The 20,191-nt window shown below is 43.7% G+C and overlaps 2 protein-coding genes across 3 annotated transcripts in view; both read left to right on the top strand.

The window, feature by feature from the left end:
• On the top strand, positions 1-6,246 carry LOC8054550 (UDP-glucose 4-epimerase 4). Its single transcript, XM_002462165.2, has 9 exons — positions 1-574; positions 2,384-2,433; positions 2,566-2,701; positions 3,295-3,396; positions 3,474-3,701; positions 4,481-4,565; positions 5,115-5,197; positions 5,528-5,619; positions 5,708-6,246. Exons 1-9 carry the CDS (start codon positions 362-364, stop codon positions 5,817-5,819), a joined length of 1,101 nt encoding a protein of 366 aa, XP_002462210.1. The 5' UTR covers positions 1-361; the 3' UTR covers positions 5,820-6,246.
• Positions 6,711-20,191, top strand: part of LOC8067275 (nudix hydrolase 20, chloroplastic) — an 18,341-nt gene continuing 4,860 nt past the window's right edge. The window contains exons 1-3 of one of the 2 annotated variants that reach the window (XM_021454226.1): positions 6,720-7,078; positions 7,238-7,302; positions 9,106-9,286. In XM_021454226.1, coding sequence (XP_021309901.1) covers positions 6,860-7,078; positions 7,238-7,302; positions 9,106-9,286 — 465 coding nt within the window. In that variant the 5' untranslated portion in view covers positions 6,720-6,859. Of the gene's footprint in view, positions 7,079-7,237; positions 7,303-9,105; positions 9,287-20,191 lie in introns of both variants that reach the window. The other variant, XM_021454227.1, reaches the window with a different exon arrangement.

The following is a 20,191-nucleotide window of genomic DNA, read 5'->3' as shown; positions in this document are numbered from 1 at the left end:
CTGACCCACCGACACCCCCATCAGTGCCCCGCAGGCGGACACGTGGCAGTGGTCCCGGCGGTGCAGGAGCGCGCGGGCCCCGTCGCGATTGGTCCGCCCTCCTGTCGTCGATCGGGCGTGCGGCAACCCCGGGCGGATTCAAATTTCTTCCTCTTCCTCGATTCTCTCTCTCTCTCTCCTCTCGTCCACGCGCCTCCTCCCCTCCCATTCGGACACTTGGTCGTCGCTTCGTCCCCGCAGATCCGCAAGCGCCGGGGCACGCACTAGACACTAGACAGAGAAAGAGACAGAGAGAGAGAGAGAGGGAGCCGGAGAGGAGGGAGGGTCGCGCGGGGCCGCCCGGGGGTGGAACTGGAAGGAGATGTCTGCGGCCAAGGAGGCGGGGCCGAGCAGCAGGGCGGTGCTTGTGACGGGCGGGGCGGGCTACATCGGCAGCCACGCCGTGCTGCAGCTGCTCACCGCGGGCTTCCGCGTCGTCGTCCTCGACAGCCTCGCCAACTCCTCCGAGCTCGTCATCCGCCGCCTGCGCTCCCTCGCGGGGCCGGACAACGCCAAAAACCTCGCGTTCCACAAGGTACTCCGGCCAATAAGCACGCTCGCTTTGGCCCGAGCCCGAGCCCTTCGTGTCGATCACGCGCGTCGATTTGTGTTTCTCTGATATATATACACGGAGCATACACCAGCGTGCTGTTGCTGTGGTGATTAATTTGGCCTGCTGTTGGTATGGTCATTATGTTGGCCTGCTTGCGCCATCATTGGTGGGGCTTTCGTAGGCTTCGTAGGAATATTTAGATTTAAGCGTGATAATTAGCCGCCAAAGGTATTTTGGTTGCGTTGCTTTCTGGGTAGGCTTCTTGGGCTTTCCCTTTTCTGAGTGATCTGACTTGCCGAGTTGGGTTGATCTCTCCGTCTGCCTTTATGGGGTCCTGCAGCCTATATTTTCTCCACGGTTTATTTGGTTGTTTGATAGAAAATGACGGTGGATTAGTATGCGAATTTGGTTAACTTGCTCAGATTTTACCTGGGAATGGGAAAAAAACGCAAATTGATCTTGGCTACCTGTATTGGAAATATAATTTCATATGTTGTATATATGTTGGAGGATAATATAATCTGGACTGCAGATTCTCAACTCCTGTGGTGAAATTTTGTTTTGACACTTTTGTTTGGTTGCTGTCTCGTGTTTTACTGAATGTAGTAGATGGGAAACGATGAGATGCAGTGAAAGCTTCTATAATTTTAGCATGGTTATGATTCCTCAAATTCAGATTCTGGCTTTGTTGTCAAGTTATGCTTGAGCTGCAGCTGTTTAGGATTTTACTTGACATTTAGTAGACCTGCCAAATTGGCAAAATTTGGATGGTGCCAGTGCCTTCCTTGGTCAATGCTTGAACATGTATCACTTCAGCATTGCAGAATTTATACAACTGGCTCCAATAATGTGACCTACTCTAGTGTTTGTTATTATCATTGACCAAATCTTGGCTGGTTAATGAATTTGGTAGCTTGATTATCTGTGACAACCAAAGGGATTGGTAGATATGTAAATGGCATGTCCTTGCTGTTGAGGTCTTGGTTCATGCATTCAGCGTGATAATATCTGTATTCTTTTCCTCAATCTAGTTTTCAAAGCAACCATTCATAGACATACACAGTTTGGTTAAGTAGGGTGGTTTACGGTTTACCATATTCTTATTTGTTGATTTGTGCAATAAAGTTTGCCTCTTCTAGGAAAATCATTCACTAAGCAATCTGATGAGTATGTAAACTTGCACTCGAAGCTGAAAAGAAGTAAATATTTGCTCGCTAAATTATTTTCCATGATAAATGGATCCACCCTTTTCTGTCAAATCCTAACTAAATAAGGGCACAGGAAACTTACCAGGTGATGTTGGTTCATCTTTTAGCTGGTGTCACCAAGTACTTGGTACACAAATATCTTCTTCCTGGGAAAATACACATGGGCAACATTCATATTTCTGGTAATCTGGTTGCTGCTATAGTGAACAAGACATGCATGGTGATAGTTGCCTAGTCCATAGTTTTGAAACTCTGTTAACCCAATTTTATTTCCCTCAGAAATGTTTGTATGAGCTTATCAAATTACCTCTCTTCAGTGTATGCTGGTATCCTTTTCACTGGTCATGTGCAAACCATTGGAACATATGTGGGGGATCACTATATCCCAATCAATAGTTTTCACTTTAGTTTTGTCTGGGCTGTATGCACCATTTAATGGCATATATTCGGGGAAAATATCTCTTAATCTACTAGGGCGTAGACCTGGAAATCAATGTCATATTACGTATTTAACCCAGTCCTAAAATTGTTAATGGCCTTCTGGGACATACAAGCAATGTTCTCAAATTTTCTGTTTCTGCAGGTTGATATCCGTGACAAAGATGGATTGGAAAAGGTTTTTGCTTCAACAAGGTAAAGCTCACTGGAAGATAGCCAGTAGTAGGCAATGTATATCTGTTCATCATTAATTACCTATTCAATGTTTAGTCTTGTCTTCTATCTGCACCTGGTACTTATTTATATTCATGCTATGCCGTTCTCCAGATTTGATGCTGTTATTCATTTTGCTGGATTGAAAGCTGTTGGAGAAAGTGTACAAAAACCATTGCTTTATTATGACCATAATGTTGTGGGCACGATAAATCTTCTGGAAGTTATGGCAGCTCATGGATGTAAGAAGGTATTGCCATACCTATATCTGTGGGGTACCTTGCACTCCAAGAGTATATTTTGTAATTTGATTACCTTTTTATGTACACATGCTCAGTGCTTACTAGTATCCTCTAGCAAATCAATATTTGCTAGATCATTCAACATATCCAATCTTTTTTTTCACAGAAAACTATATGCACTAGCACTATTCTTCGTTTTTGAAAATACTGTAATCACAAAGCTGATTTTTAATGCAGTTAAATGCTTGATCCTACAAATGTTTACTTATCTTTATGTAAATGAGTGCCAGACTTTTTAAAAGGAATGGTTTCTCTACTTCCTGATGTAATGGATGTACCAGATTGCTGCCAAATGAATACATTGTTACTCAACACCATTTTATGTGTTTTTAGTTTGACATCCAACCTTTAGAAATGGTAACATTTGATGCATGCACCTATTAAAACAGTGGTCATCACATTCATAACATCTAGATCTAGGTGGTGTTCATTGCTTAATAAGTCTAATACCATAACATTTTGAGGTTAGGCCAGTTGGTCATTTGTAGTTCAGATTGGGCTTATACTGATTTCTTTCCCCCTACGTTTCCTAATCCTGCAGTTAGTGTTCTCATCATCAGCTGCAGTTTATGGGTCACCTAAGAACTCACCCTGCACTGAAGATTTTCCTCTCACTCCACATAACCCATATGGCAGAACCAAAGTATGCTTCTTCATTTCCCATGAATTAATCTAGCATCACGCCTTTTAACTGATTGCAACCATACATATTAATTGCAGCTTATGGCTGAGGAGATCTGCCGTGATATCTACCATTCAGATCCTGAATGGAATATCATTTTGCTTAGGTACTTTAATCCGGTTGGGGCTCACCCCAGTGGATACCTTGGTGAAGACCCATGTGGAACTCCTAACAACCTTATGCCCTTCGTTCAGCAAATTGCTGTTGGCAGGAGGCCATCACTAACAATATTTGGAAATAACTATGCAACAAAGGATGGGACAGGGGTACTGTTTCTTCGTTATGCTACTCTCTGTTACTTGTTACTTGCATCAGCATTTGAATTTTCTTTATCTGTTGGTGTTCATTTCATGTTATAGGCATTATATGTTTCTCTAGAGAGCATTTTATGTAAATTTAAATAGATTGGCACTAGAATCACTAGTAATATTGGTGGCTGCTTAAGGCTCTTCACTTCAATTTAAAAGCTGGAGTAACAATTGAAACTATGTAGTTCGCTAGTGCTTATCAGAATATAAGTTATTGGAACCAAATAACTGATGTGAGAATCACTTTGACACTAGAAATGTTGTACAGCTCGAAAAAGCCTACCATAAGTCTTTTTAATCATGCAACTTTCTTGTCAACTTATTGTGTCCACCTGTAAGGAAACATGTCATCATGTGGACAATCCTCATGCTATTATTGGTAGTTTACAATAGAAGAGTTTGCCCTGGCCTCCTCTGAATACTACCATCAGGCCTCTATTCTTGGTTTGCAGAAAACGATCAAATGAAGAGTGGATGCAAATTAACCATGTTCTCACAGTCTACATTAAAAATAGGCATTCATGATGAGAATGATTTCTATCTCATCTGTTGCAGCCAATTAGCTTCACCTTTCCAATCTCAGTCTGATTCGTGCATTTGCTTTTCAAGTGCTGTTGGAAGTGGACAGCATCATGGCCAAATGTCAACATAGCTATTCTAGGAATATTATTGTGACAACCGCAGTAAGATGTTATTGAATATTTCCATCTATTAACAACACTTCTATATGATTGCAGGTTCGTGACTATATTCATGTGGTTGACCTTGCTGAAGGACATCTTTTCGCATTAAGGAAGCTTTTTGAAAGCTCATCTAACATAGGTTTGGACAAATGGCTGCCCTCTCATATAGTCATATACTATAGCCCAATGTTTATTACCACTTTGTAGATGTACACTAAGGCTGTTTTTGTGTAGTATAGTTTTGGAAGCGCCTTGAACCCTGCTTTTGGCTTTTCACTTTCTGCTTGTCAAAATGTGTGGAAAATAAAGAGTTGTTTCACAGTTGGATGGGGTAGGTTTTATACTTGTTTCACCCAAACTGTTTACACATTTTTCACAGCACATAGCTCATAACAACTTTTTCACAGCTCACACCTCACAACTAAACCAAACAGACCCTAAAGATGTAAATACTATCTTCTTTTGTTATCGACTTTTATTATCTTTATTCTGGTTAACAATAATGTATCACAGATACATTTTCTTAATCTAATAAGTGTGCAGAAAAATATATCCACCGCATATGATGCTTTAACTTTTTTGTTGAACAAACAGTTTCTTCTACATATGAGTTAATTGGATGCTCATAAGTCAAATCTACAGTATGTTTTGTAGTTAAATCTTGTTCCAAATTTAATTGTTCTTGCAGGATGTGAAGCATACAACCTTGGAACCGGAAAAGGAACATCAGTGTTGGAGATAGTCAATGCATTTGAGAAGGCTTCTGGAAAGGTACACCTGATTTGATATATTGAATATTGGACATCTCTGGTCCCCTGTTTCTTTGCCATGATATCTTTTTCTTGCTAGCATATCTAGTTTGTTTGAGAAAAAAAAACTTCAATTAAACCTCAACTCCTGAATTTTAAAGGTATACTAGCAATCCTTGAATTTCTGTTGAGAATTAGACTGCTTGATAATTCACAACAAGAGCATACGAATTTGTATAGGTTGATCGTTGTAATGTGTAACTTCAACAGATTCTTTCTAATTCCAAGAGTTAACCTTGCTCTCTTCTTGCAACTTGATTTCTTATTATATTTGTACTTGTTACCTTTTTAGAAAATCCCTTTGGTCATGGGTCAACGGCGTCCTGGTGATGCTGAGATTCTCTTTTCATCGCCGGCAAAAGCAGAGAGAGAGCTCCACTGGAAGTAAGATATATATAAAAAGTATCATTCCTAAGTTTTATTTGAAAGACAACCATATGTTTTGGTCGTTTAATAAATGTTCCTTCTTCAGAGCGAAATATGGCATCACAGAAATGTGCAGAGACCTGTGGAACTGGGCTAGCAAGAGCCCTTATGGATACGCGGCATCTGAGTCTCCCAAGCTGAATGGTAGTTCATGCTGAGCAACGCCAATTGGTCCGTGTGGACTCACTTGTACATGAGACAGTAGTGCCAACCAGGATAAATGTAGATCTAGTCGGTCAGTTATACAGAGAGAAGTTCTATAGGCCTAGGAAAGAAAGAAATGTTTATCTTGTTCCTCCTTAGCATATGCTCCTATAGTGGATCTTCCATATGCGTATAGTTTATGAAATTTGTTCTAGGAGCATTGCTATAGTCAAGCAGCTAATTCAATTATTCTATTTCTTGAGTTGCGTTGCCAGAAATAGAGCATGGTATAGATACCATCATCACAAAAAGTTGCACTTCATAGAAATTTTTCTTTTGTAATTGTATTGTTTCTTTGCGACAGTTTCTGTAATATTAGTATTTCTTTTCAAACAAATCTGTAATATTAGTTAGTGAGACCACAGTATACTTCCATTTCAACTCCATTGGTGTGATAAATCACAGTCCACTAGAGGTGTCAGAAATTCAAAAAGAATTGTCTACGTGAAAAATCAATTGCCATCTGTGTAATTTATGTGCTGAAAATGTGGAGTCGAAGAGCAATGCATGTACCGCATTACCTCACTATGGAATATATTGACTGGCATAACTGTTATGTGTTTTCCTGTATTTTCTTTCAGTGGTCAATTCAATTAGCAAACAGGAACTGTAAAAACTAAAAGCCGTGCGTACCTTCTGTTTCTGCAGACTATTATTTATACCAAACAAGTACTTGTCACCTTATCAAGGTGATTGTAAATGGATATGGAATGGCACTAGTATTTTGGTTTATCCAGGAAAACTTATTTTTTCACTTTCCAAAGTTAAAAATAGAAAATAAAAAAGGAGGTGAGGTTTGGTTGAGAAAAAAGAGGCCGGGTAGCATCATATAGGCTGACGATAAATTTATTGTTTTTCTTTCTCAAAACAAAGAGAAAGGGACAAATCCTCTCTGGAAGTGGAACAGGCGTGCGAACTTCGACCGGCGATATCCGCCATTTTTTTTTTTGATAAATGCAAGAGAATTTATTGCCCGCAGAAGAATTTATCCGCCATGGCCACCATCACTGCCGCCGCTCGCTGGAGCTCTCCTACTCGCCTCCAGCTCCTCAACAGCCGCCGCCTCCGCTTCTCCGCCTCCGCCGCTCCGCCCACTTCCACAGCGGGGTTTGGCTGGGCCGACGCCCTCCGCGTCGCCGTGGACAGCGGGCATGGCGACGAGTCCGACCTCTCCGGGTACTTCCGGAAGGTCAAGACCTGCAACCGCGGAATGGTGAGTTTCAGGTCCGTTCTCATGTGCGCGCTAGTGTATTGGGAATCTGATATGTGCGCGAACGCCTTCACATGTGCACCCGCGTTTTTGTGTGTGTGTGTGTGTGTGTGTGTGTGTGTGTGTGTGTGTGTGTGTGTGTGTGTGTGTGGGATTTTGCAGGACAAGAAGGGGCAGTTCGTCGAGTTCTCTGTGGAAGATCAGGTCGTGGGGTACATCCACAAGAGGTGAGTGTGATTTCTTCTCTGAAACCTTATGTACCCATATCATCTCGAAAAGAAGCATGTACGTGATGGGACATGAGGAACTTATATGATTCTACTAGTTGAGAGTGATTCGGTGTACAATCTTACATTGTCTAATATGTGCTCACTTGGATAAATCCTGGTAAAAATCTGATGCTATTATGTGCAAGTCTTATACCATATATGTTGTTCTCAGTAGCATCTATTCGACTATGCCATTGGAAATTCAGATTGCCAGATGATCTTTGTGCTGTCTGAATTCATTTTTTAGTATGACTATAGACTATATCTAGAATGTTGTGCATCAATCTAAGTTTCGTTCGCAAAATTACTGTGTTATATATTGTTTCAAATCAAAATTGTGAAATTTATTGGCTATATAAAAGTTGTTAAAGACTTAAAGTGCAGTATAAACATGCAAAACCAGCCAAAATTTTAATGCTTCTGAACAATGATTCGGAATATCTCATATATGAAAGGAATATCCAGTACCTCATGAAGCCTCAGGCCTTTACATATTCTTTCTCCAATAACATAATGAAAACACCAAGAGGTCACCACTTTAGTAATGTACTGTTACCACTAAAAGAAACTGGTGAGCTGTGTAATACCAACAGAACATTGGTCTGTTTTCACCACTCCATCCCGTTACAATCTAAACCACACTGTTTGATTTGGAAGGCGCCTTGCAGTGGCGGAGGCAGGTATTTGGCAACTCTGGCAGCTGCCATACCTAAAGTTTGTACAAATACATAATATATGTATTATATACTAGTAAATATATATGAAATACATACATCAATACATTATACAAGCTGGTATATTGGTTCTTATATAAACTCCGCCACACCTAAAAACTTTTCGTGCCTCCACCACTGGCGCCTTGTATGGTTTGGCGAACCACATCTTCAGCCAAGTCAGGCGGAAGTAGTAGATTCAGTCCTAGCAACTGGCCATTCGCTGCCTGGTGACACAAGCTTATTGTTTGTCAGGGTGAAATTACTGAGAATCTCAACTGACATATGCCCTCTGTCATCGAGTCCATTTCATGAGAGAACAATAAGATAAATGCATCAGATCAGTCAACAATGAATTATATGAGGAAACTACTGTTCCTCACAAATAGCAGAATGGACCAAGCTTAGGTCAGTATGCAGATAATTATATGTCCAATGCAAGCATGCGTAGGTCTTGCAACAACCTTCTTCAAGAATGGAGCTGGTTGCTACCATACCTGTATTCTTCTTACCACCATGGCTACCCACATTCATGTCTGCAGCACAAGGTGCAGACAGGGGGTTTGGGAGTGGAACCAGTTGGGCTGGTGGATGGTCAATGTCACTGTTGAGCGATATGGCATTGTAGCTATGGATTCTTGCGCTTCAGCTCAGGTCTGGTTGTGGAAGAAGGGTCTGGTTAACAAACAAGGGCAGAGGGAAAATTGTCATAGGTAATGGCAGTGCGGTAAACTTGATGGAACTGAAGTGTTGATCTTCGAGTCGCATTTTAGCGAGTTTTCCTAAAGATAAAGTAACTCCAAACATAATGATCATGGTCATGATAGGATGAAAATATGCTGCAGTCTGCACAACAAAGTCCAGAGCAAATGGTTATACTAATGTAGGGGGTTAGGTTTTACTCATTGGGATTCACGGTTGAGATTGACAATGGGGCATCTATGAGCATACTTAACTGCTGGTCAAGGATACAATAACTTGTGATTCAATGTGAATTTGCAGGTCAAGTTTCATTTTGAGGTGTTTAACCTAATGATACCAATTTCAGATTTATCGAACACATCAGAGACTTCCATGATGTTTTTACCATTGTCTTGGGCAACAATGGCAGCAATAGTGTGGAGCATGTGTCTCTCCACTCGTCGTTAAGGACTCCAGAAGACAGAACACATGCTATTGGAAGTGTTGTTAAAATGCTTGGAGAAATGATTCCAGGTATTCGAAATGAGGTACTTGTTAGAGATATTTATAGTCAAGTACAACTTGGAATACAAGTAGGGAACACCTCACACCCCAATTAGGGGGCTGGATTTCATGTATATAATCAAGTACAACATGGAATACAAGTGACATGATAGACTATACATATCTCTAATAGTACTTATGAAGTTATGATGTATAAATGGATTTGTAGAGAGGTAATACACTGCACACCCTTGAAGGGGGGGGGGGGGGTGGCCTTTCATATATATAGCCGAGAAGGCTTGGAGTACAAGTAAGCCAATAAGGCTTGGAGTACAAGTAATGTATGTACAAACAAGTCAGGCTATACATATCTTAGTCTATCTCTAATACCCGCCCGCAGTCGCAGCGGGAGGATCTCGGACGCAAAGACTGGACCTGAAATCAGTAAACAGCTGTACAGGCAAGCCTTTGGTCATAATGTCCACGAACTTGTGCGATGAAGGGACATGGAGTACGCGAACCTGTCCTAGGGCAACCTTGTCGTGAACAAAGTGAATGTCTATCTCGATATGCTTCGTGCGGTGATGATGAACAGGGTTTCCCGTCATGTAGACTGCACTGACATTATCACAGTAGACAATCTGCTGAAGAAAGGGGAGTGTGAAGCTCCTGAAGTAGCTGACGAAGCCAACATGTCTTGGCAACAGCATGAGCAACAGCACGGCATTCAGCTTCCGCGCTGGAACGAGAGACTGTAGTCTGCCGTTTTGAAGACCAAGACACTAGATTGTCGCCAAGAAAGACACAGTAGCCAGATGTTGAACGCCGAGAATCAGGACAGCCAGCCCAATCAGCATCCGAATATGCAGTGAGAGTATCAATCGAGCCTGTACCAAGGTGAAGACCAGTAGACAAGGAGCCCTTGATGTACTGCAAAATCCGTTTGAGCAGAGCCAAATGAGGCTCACGGGGAGCATACATAAAAGGACAGACTTGTTGTACTGCATAGGCAATGTCTGGACGAGTCAACGTAAGATACTGTAAAGCACCGGCAAGACTCCTGTATTGTGTAGGATCAGCAACAGGTGAGCCATTGGTGGCAGACAGTTTGGCATGAGCATCGACTGGAGTTGCTGTAGGGTGACACTCAAGCATACCAGCCCGCTGAAGGAGATCCACTGCATATTGCCGCTGGGAGAGGAAGAGACCATCAGCAGAATGAGTGACGGAGATGCCGAGGAAGTGATGAAGGTCCCCAAGATCAGACATGGCAAATTCTGAATGAAGGCGCTCAGTAATCCGGCGAAGAAGAGCGGACGATGAGGCTGTCAGAAGAATGTCGTCGACGTAAAGCAACAGATAAGCAATACTGGAGCCATGCTTGAACACAAAGAGGGAAGTATTGGACACTGAAGCAGCAAAACCCAATGTCTGAATAAAAGTAGCAAATTTCTGGTGCCAAGCCCGAGGTGCCTGCTTGAGCCCATACAAAGATTTCTGGAGTAAGCAGACATGATCAGGGGCAGATGGGTCGACAAATCCAGGTGGCTGCTGGCAGTACACAGTCTCATTCAAATGGCCATGAAGAAATGCATTCTTGACATCGAGCTGATGAATAGGCCAAGCACGAGACGCAGCAATGCTGAGAACAACCCGAATCGTTGCTGGCTTAACAACCGGACTGAAAGTTTCTTCATAATCAATGCCATACTGCTGAGAAAACCCACGAACATCCCACCGAGCTTTGTGGCGAGCAAGAGAACCATTAGCATGATGTTTGTGCTTGATAATCCACTTCCCGGAGACAACATTAGCACGAGGAGGCTGAGGATCAAGGCGCCATGTGCCATTGTCAACAAGCGCTTTGTATTCTTCCACCATTGCAGCCCGCCAATTTGGATCAGCAAGGGCGCTGCGATAATTGGCAGGCAGCGGCGAGGCATGTGTGGCGGAGTAAGTCAGGCGTTCTGGCGGAGGCGGAAGTGTCCCAGTCTGTTGCTGTGTCACACGGCGTGACGGAGCAGCAGGAACCGGCTCAGATGAGGGAGCCGGAGGAGACGTCTGTGGAGAAGGCGCAACCTGTGCCTCGGGCACAGATGACAGTCGAGGACACCGGCTGTACTGGAAGCGCACCGGCGGGCGAGCAGCAGCAAGAACTGGCACTGCCGGTGTTGCTGCTCTCTGTGCAGCAGGAGCAACCGGCGCTGCTGCTCCTTGTATAGCAGGGAGAACCGGCACTGCTGCTCCACTTGCAGCCTGGACGACCGGCGCTGCTCCCTGAGTTGTGGATGCGCCAGCAGTGCCCTGAAGAACCGGACTGTGCCAGATGATGGCCGGGTCCTGGTCCAGGGCGTCGTCGTCGAATGGCGGCTGAGGAGAAGGCCGGCTCAGAGCGCCAGCAGGAGGAGCCAACACAGGTGCAGGAAGACGATCCTGTAACAAAAAATCAAATGACTCTGTAGGTGGTTTTGCAACCGCGAACGGAAAGTGAGACTCATCAAAAATGACGTGACGAGAGATGATCACTTTGCGGGTGGAGAGATCAAGACAGCGATAACCCTTCTGAGAGGAGGGATATCTGACGAACATGCATGCTGATGAGCGAGGAGCTAATTTATGAGGTGTAGTGGCTCTAGATTGGGATAGCATAGGCAACCAAAGACGCGAAGCAAAGAGTAGTCAAGTAGCTTGCGATAAAGTAGGTGGTAGGGAATACCATTATTGATGGAGGAAGACGGACGCCAATTGAGAAGAACAACGGCGGTGGCTAAGGCTTCGGCCCAGTAAGCTGAAGGCATGGCGGCATGAATTAAGAGGGTGCGAACAACAATGTTGAGTGTGCGCAGCATCCGCTCAGCTTTCCCATTTTGAGCAGAGGTATAAGGGCACGAGGTGCGAAGGAGAATACCGCGACTAGAGAGGAAGGTAGACGTGGCATTGTTGATGAACTCGGTGCCATTATCTGCCTGAAAGCATTTGACAGGGAGGCTGAATTGGGTGTAAGCATAATTAGCAAAATCAACAATATGTGCATGAACCTTTGATTTATGCCGAAGTGGGAACGTCCAACAATAATGGCTAAAATCATCCACAATCACAAGATAGTATTTAAAACCAGACACTAAGAACTGGAGACGTCCAAACATCACAATGAAGTTCAAAAGGTGCTGAACATCGAGACGATGAACTAGTAAAAGGCAGCCGTGTGTGTTTGCCAAGTTAGCAAGCATGACAAAGACGACGGTTTGGATTATTACAAGAAATAGCTGAAATTTTATTAAGAGTAGCTATGGCGGCCGGTGCAGGATGACCAAGACGTGAATGCCATAGTGATGAGGAGATGGCAGCAACATGACAGGCAACAGCAGGCAGACTGGAATGTGGAACGGTGTAGAGCTCCCCGCCACTATTGCAACGTAGAATCTCGGTCTTGGTCTGTAGATCCTTAACAGAGAAGCCAAAAGCATCAAACTCAATGGAACAGTTATTATCGCGAGTAAACTGACGAACATATAGTAAGTTATGAACAAGGTGTGGAGCGACAAGAACATTATTGAGTTGAAAAATATGATCAACTATAGGAATGATGGAAGTGCCACAACTAGAAATAGGAATAGAAGCCCCATTGCCAACTGTGATGAAGGACGGCGAATGAGATAGACGGGAAAGAAGTAAACCATCGTGGGAGGACATGAGATGTAGCTCCTGTGTCGAGGACCCAAGGACTGGCGCCTCCTTGCAGTGCCATCTGGTTGAGGGAGGCAATGAGGGCGCCCTGATCCCAGCCGCCGGACGTAGAAGGCGGCGCGAAGGATGTGTGAGCCTGTGGTAGAGGTGCTGGAGGAGGACGCCACTGCTGCTGCTGTGGAGCCCACACAACCCATGGGTTCATATAGACCCACGGGCCAGTTGGCTGGACGCTGGGACGGCCACCGGGAAACGCCGCAGATTGCTGCTGCTGCGGCTGGCTACGGTGACCCCCGCCATTGTTGCCGCCACGGCCTCCCTTGCCCTTGCCCTTGCCGCTGCCCTCCCCCCCATCGCGGTTGGGGATGTTGCCTGAAGGCGAGGAGCGGCAGGAAGGTGAGGTGCAGGCAGTGGTTGCTGAAGTCGAGGATGGAGCAACGACAGTGAGGGCAGTGTCAGAGGAGACCTTGGTGTCGTCGGCGAGGCGGAGCTCCTTCAGCCAAAGGGTGTTGTGTGCCGAGACAAACGACGGGAGGACTGTAGCATTGGCGATGATGTCCGCCGTGTGCGGGTTGAGACCGCGAAGAAGGTTGAGCACCAGCTGGGTCTCGGAGACGGCGTGACCAACGTCGCGAAGGGCGTCGGCCGTGTGCTTCATGCGCTGGGCGTACTCATCGATGGACAGATCACACTGGGTCATAGAGTGGAACTCTTGACCTAGGACGATAGCGCGTGTCTCCTGATTTGCATGAAACAGATTAGTGATGGCAACAAAGAGAGCACGAGCAGTCTGTTCAGGTTCCATGGCGAGGTCGAGGACACTGTCGTCGATGCAGCCGTACATCCAACTGCGGACGCACGCATCAGGCTGCGACCAGGTACGATCAACAGGACGTGGCGGGATGGAACCGTTGATGTGGCCAAGGAGGCCGAACTTCCCGCACATGGCTGTGAAGAAGGCAGACCACTTGGTGTAGTTTAGTAGCTTGAGATCGAGGGTGATCGGCATGTGCTACCGCATGTTGATGGTCGCATAGGAGAAGATCACCGGCGCAGGGGCGTCGGTGAGAGCAGGCATGGATGGAGATCCAGTCGACTCAGACGTCGCGGATGAGGTGGATCCATCGGTGGCCATGGCTGCAGGGGCGCGAGATCAGGGAGAAGGCGCGGCTGCTGCTGGTAGTGCGGTGACGCATAGGTGCTAGGGCAACCTAAACGGGTAGAGGGGCGTGCGCCGGGCTAGGGCGGCGACGTCAGAAAATTAGGGCAGCGGAAGGGAGGGGAGACAGGGAACCCTAATCGGTCTCGCCTGATACCATGTAGAGAGGTAATACACCGCACACCCTTGAAGGGGGGGTGGTCTTTCATATATATAGCCGAGAAGGCTTGGGCAAGTAAGCCAATAAGGCTTGGAGTACAAGTAATGTACATACAAACAAGTCAGGCTATACATATCTTAGTCTATCTCTAATAGGATTATTCAACTATTTTGTCAATGGATTCTGGTGCATTGTTTGTCTGTCATTGTCAATTCTTTAATGGAATCATGAGAATTTTTGAAGGCAAAATTTGCTGTTGGACATGCTAAGTGATGGCTCTTTGCTAGCATACGCCTATTTTTGAGCGATTTCTGAAAGACACTCTAGTTCTTGACAAATTGATTGGTGGACACCGTGCCTAACAAAATACTTTTATAAAATAGATATAAAATCATATAAGTGCCCCAAAATTATACCATAAAATCTTCTAGACTCTACATGATGAGAACCACACAGTAAAATATTGTTTTGCGCTGAAAATGACTATTTTGCCTCTCTTCATAAATAAACAGTTTACCATGGTTAATTTGTTCATGTATTTGTAGGACTCTAAAAATCTTGGAAATAGCATAGATTGCGTGCATCACCAAATCATGACTATGCTAAAAGTATCAGCTCAAAATAATAAAGTTTCATGTATCAATTAAGCTTGACAGGAGATAAATCTATAACTCAGTTATGCTAAATATACCATTATGAACTTTATTATTTTGAGCTGATATTTTTAGCATAGTCATGATTTGGTGATGTACATTTTCTATGATTTTCAAAGTTTTTTAGTGTCCTACAAATACATGAACAAAATAACCATGATTAACTTTGTTTATTTATGAAGAGAGGCAAAATAATCATTTTCAGCGTCAAAACAATATTTTACTGTGTTCTCATCATGTAGAGTCTAGAAGATTTTATGGTATAATTTTGAGGCACTTATATGATTTTATATTTATTTTATAAAAGTATTTTATTAGGCACGGTGTCCACCAAACAATTTGTCAAGAACTAGAGTGTCTTTCAGAAATTGCTCGGTGTCCGCCAGCAAAGAGCCATCACTTGACATGTCCAACAGCAAATTTAAAATCATGAGATGAAAATAACCTGCCTGTTCCCACATCAGGCAATAGTTATTTTCAATTCATCCTTGCCAGTATTGCTTCAGTAACAAATGCATTAGCATGGCTACATATATGGAGATCGAATATATAATAGTCAACTAAAGATGGTTTCTGAGCACTTTGTTACTGTTAGAAGAGTCAATGGCCTATTGGGGCTTAGCCCATTAGGGTTAAGTAGTCGCTTGCTTAGGGGTTAAGTAAACGAATTAAGCAAGAGATTAGAAGGAAATCCCTTCTCTCTTGCCGGCCGTGGGCAGGGCTGGCGTTCCTAGCGCCCAAAACCCTAGCCTCCTCTCTCGCTCTCACAGCCGCCTCCCTATGAACAGTACCCGCGGCTACTGTAGCGCAGCCCTCAATTCCAATCAATCTCCCTCAACCCTAGCAGCCACATAACATCTGGTATCAGAGATCTCAGGTTTCCAAGGATCCTTTGCTGCCATGGTGTCTTCTTCGGCATCCGCTGCGATGACGCCGGAACAGTTGACCGCGGCGATCCTCGAGCTCCAGTCTTCTGTTGCCGAGATCCAATCATATCTCACCGCGCTGCAGTCGCAGCAGCAGCAGCCGGTCTCACAGGTTTTCTGCACGGGATGCCTGGTTACGGACGACGACGTTTTCGTTCCAGGGTGTGCATCCATCTGCCCCAGTTCCCATCCAGCAGCCATGGATGCCGCCCCCGCCATCGATTTCGTCTTATGCTCTAGCATTGACGATGGGGCTGATGCACACGATGGCAAGCACCTCGGCGGCCACGACGACGGTCGCTCCAGTACCCTCCACTGGCGCTGTTGTCCTCCCCGGTGTACCAACCATCCAGCACCCATTCACCGATGGGATCTTCTATAGGGGTGCCAGCTTCCAGCAGGTCCGAGATGAGGGCGAGATGCCGCAGCAGACCGAGCAGCCGATGGCGACGGAGCTGACAGGGAAGATGCTTCGCTGCTAGGTGTCGGCGGCAGTGAGGCTGCAAGCTGCTGCGCGTGGCCTCCTTGCATGTCGGCGGGTGCGGAAGATGCGCGATCTGCTGCTGATTCAGCCCTGCACCTATTTGCAGCTCCACCACGTGGAGGACTGTGATCTCATCCGCTGCGTCGGGGATTTTCAGAATGCGGTTCCGCCCATGGGCAGCGTGCATGTTGTTTTTCCTGCGGGTGGACTCAAAGTCTTCGGCGTCGGCAGTTGGAAGCCCAATGCTCTTGTATGTGCGGTGCAGACCAGCAACCGTCTAGCGAGGAGAAGGCTTAAGTAAGGCCTTGTACCATGGTGTCATCGGTGGGAGCGCACTGCCTAGCGCCACCAGATTCCGCCACCGACCACCGCAAGGGCTTCGCTGGTTGCTGTTGCGACCACTTCCTAGAGGCCACACACAAGCTCATCTTTCATCCAGATGGGCTCCATGGGATCCAGGTGGATGGTGTCCGCCTTATGTGCAGGGGTTAAAATTAAAGAGTCCCAATCCATTTCTAGTTGAGAATAATAAAACAAGCCGAGATGTAAAAGGCTTGTTTTTAGATGTTACTAGGTAGTGTGCCCGTGCGTTGCTACGGGACAACTAAACTTTAGTATAAAAAACCACGAATCACAAGATAAGATAACATACTATAAAATTAAATACTGACATTAAAGTGATATTTAATCTAAAAGGCAAAGTTCATAAAATTAACACAATTACGGAGAGCACGACATAACAGGCTCATCAACTCTATTGTATAAACCTTTTCGTGCGTTGCAATGGGAACAAATAATGCCCTAATAATTTGAGCATGAACATGTTGTATTGTTACAAAAAATGATAATGCGAGCTTGATGTTTGGAATATCAATATTACAAATTGAATTTTGTGCATGGATAAAATTAATTCCCATTGATTGGGTTTGCAATCATCAAGGCATACACACATAAAAGTTCATATCACCATAACAGAATCAATGCGTTGCAACAGGAACATAATAATGCCACAATAAACTTAAGTTTGAAGATGTGTACTTATGTTTGCAACATTCCATTTATAGCCAATTATCTTTCTTCACGAAGCATGTACAATTAGAATATAATTCAAGTTTTCATGTGAAATAAAAACAGTCTAGTTCATAGTGCGTTGTCTTTGGAGTTAGACTCTGCTACATGTATCCGTATGCTTAGATTTGGCTCCCTCACCTAGTTGGTTTATAGGAGCATATCACAAGCCACAAGGGTTAAGTAGCAAGACCAGGACAACATATAATTAGAATTTCTATATTAATCGCAACGGGTGGCATTCAATCAAATGTTTAGATTAGTAATCATATACAACTGCTATATGACTTCAGTACCTAACGTTGAAACTGAGCTCCATTCAAGCAGCATCATGAGTAAAAGTTTTATGCCGAGGCCATGTTCTGATGGCACATTCATCCATCCCAACAGTATCCATAAGCATTATTGGGGAAAAATATTCTCAGAAGAAACTGCATCTCTGAAAAATACAGCATAGCAACAAAAATTATTACAACATGATCACTGCAGTAAATACTATCAGCACAAGCCAAATTAAAATTAACTCTACAAATGAAATCACAAGGCCTTTGCTTCATACCTCAAATTGATGAAGACAAAATAGGAAGGCCTTTGTCAGTATATACTACAATTCCAAATTTCTCTTGATTCACTTGATGGCCTATGTATAGCCCATAGAACTCTACAACTTAGATTTTATTTTTCACGTCCATGTAAAAATCCTTGATAAAATGATTACTTTTTATATGAGGTAGTAACTGGAAAAGGCTACCATGAAGCTATGAAAACAAGTTTGCATGGAGAATAGAAATTATATGTAAGAACATAACTCTTATCGAGTGGTGCTTACCTTGACCAAAGTTATTTTTATTTGTGAAGTCTCTTTTGTCTGATCTCTGGCCATCTAAAAGGAGTGCACAGGACCGTTTGAAGTTGTTCTCCCCTAGAATTAAGGGTATTTAGGGTCTCACATTGTTTATTGTTTCAATTTGATCGTTTACTATATATTTCACTGAGGCGTACATGCATTAAACTATGGATGCGATAAAAGTAGCTGGCTTGCTCTCCTTATGGGTAAGCGCACTATGGCAGCGGCAATCACTGAAATTCAGGTGAACCATAGAGCATAAGCAAACTTGTTCTTAGGTTTGGGATTGTTAAACCCCCACAACTTGTCATCAAAGATCATAGAGCATGCTTGCACCATGGTGTTTGTGCAGCCCTCTTCATATATTACATATGCTCTAATTGTAGTAACTCTGAAACTACAACACACAACAGAAAGGTGATTACATCAGGGAACGCTCTAACTACAGTAAATTTGACACTGCAAATTGCAGGCAGCATAAAGGGGGTTATATCAAGGGAATCTAATTGCTTATGCACTAAAAATTTTGCACTGTCTGAAACATATGACAAGATCAGTTAGGGTCGTCATCAGTAACAGTTCATGTTTTTTCTATAATAAAAACCTAATTTCAAGTGCACAAGCAGTGCCTTGTTGAAGTCCAAAAACGGGATGTTCCTAAGCACCTGAACCTAGTCCAGTTACTTGATATAGATAGTTGAATGGTTGTTTAAAATTAGTAAGTTATCAAATGGAGCATTATGCGTATTGTTCTATGAAAAAGTTATGTTAACATTAGTATCGAGGGACAATGCCCAAAATAACAAATTCAATGAAATGTGCTTTCACAAAGGATTTGTAGTGAGCCATAGTGTATAAGAGTCGCAAAAGAGCCATAGGGTATACCAGAAATGCGATGGAGGTGCTATCCATAGTTCCCGCATAATCCACTCTCGAAGAACCAGTTGCATGTTCATCATAAACATCTAGATATTTGTTTGAAGCCTAGAAAATTATTCATAAAAAATATGAAAGATGACATTTAGCCAAATATATAAACACAAAAATATTCAAGATCATTTGAAATGGCAAGGAACTTAGTATATGATAGGAAGAAGTAACCATGATTTTTGTTTGAAGTGAAAAATTGGTTAAGAAAAAACAGTAGCTACATCATGATCATGACATTATTTGATTGGGATGAACTTACAAACCAGATTGTTTTAATATAAACTGGTTTATTCTTATCCTCTTTGCATCTCAAGAAAATCCACATGATAAATCTGAGAAATCCAAAGTACTGTATCAAGATAAGAAGTGAAAAAAATTTTAAGAAAAAATAATAGCTACATCATGATCATGACATTATCTGATTGGGTTGTACTTACAAACCAGATTGTTTTTATGTAAACTGATTTATTCTTATCCTCTTTGCATCTTAAGAAAATCCACATGATAAATCTGAGAAATCCGAAGTACCGTATCAAGATAAATATAGGCTGCAAAAACTGTCAGTGTTATTTAGGATAAAATAGATCTATGTACATGCATACAACAATAGATGGAAATGAGATGCCACTCATCTGGGGGAGACCGGTGGGCAATGCTAGTCATTCAGCGAGATGTCTCAGTCACAGAATTGGCAAGGCTGAAGAATCAAAGCACAGACATGAAGATCCATTCGTTGCTTACCTGGACATCACGGAAGGTCCAGGGGTTAGGTTGACTACATCCTGCTGCTACTCCACCTCTGCCATGCCTCAAATCGAGACAGTGATGTGGTGCGGCAGCGGCGACAGCGGTATAAATCGTAGGGGAGGAACGCGGGGTCGGCGGCCTAGATCCAAGGACGCGCTAGTCACACGGATGGACATGGACCCCAGATCTCAGCACCTGTAGCATGCAACAACTTCGGGCATGGGTATCAGGGGAGTGAGCGAAGGGAAGGCGTTGTGCGCAGGGAGCGTGGGTAGGATGGAGGGATAG

Source organism: Sorghum bicolor, chromosome 2 (genome assembly GCF_000003195.3).
Source record: "Sorghum bicolor cultivar BTx623 chromosome 2, Sorghum_bicolor_NCBIv3, whole genome shotgun sequence".
Taxonomy (NCBI): Eukaryota; Viridiplantae; Streptophyta; class Magnoliopsida; order Poales; family Poaceae; genus Sorghum; species Sorghum bicolor.
The sequence above is the reverse complement of the archived record's forward strand: the minus strand, read 5'-3'. Positions and strand labels throughout refer to the sequence as shown.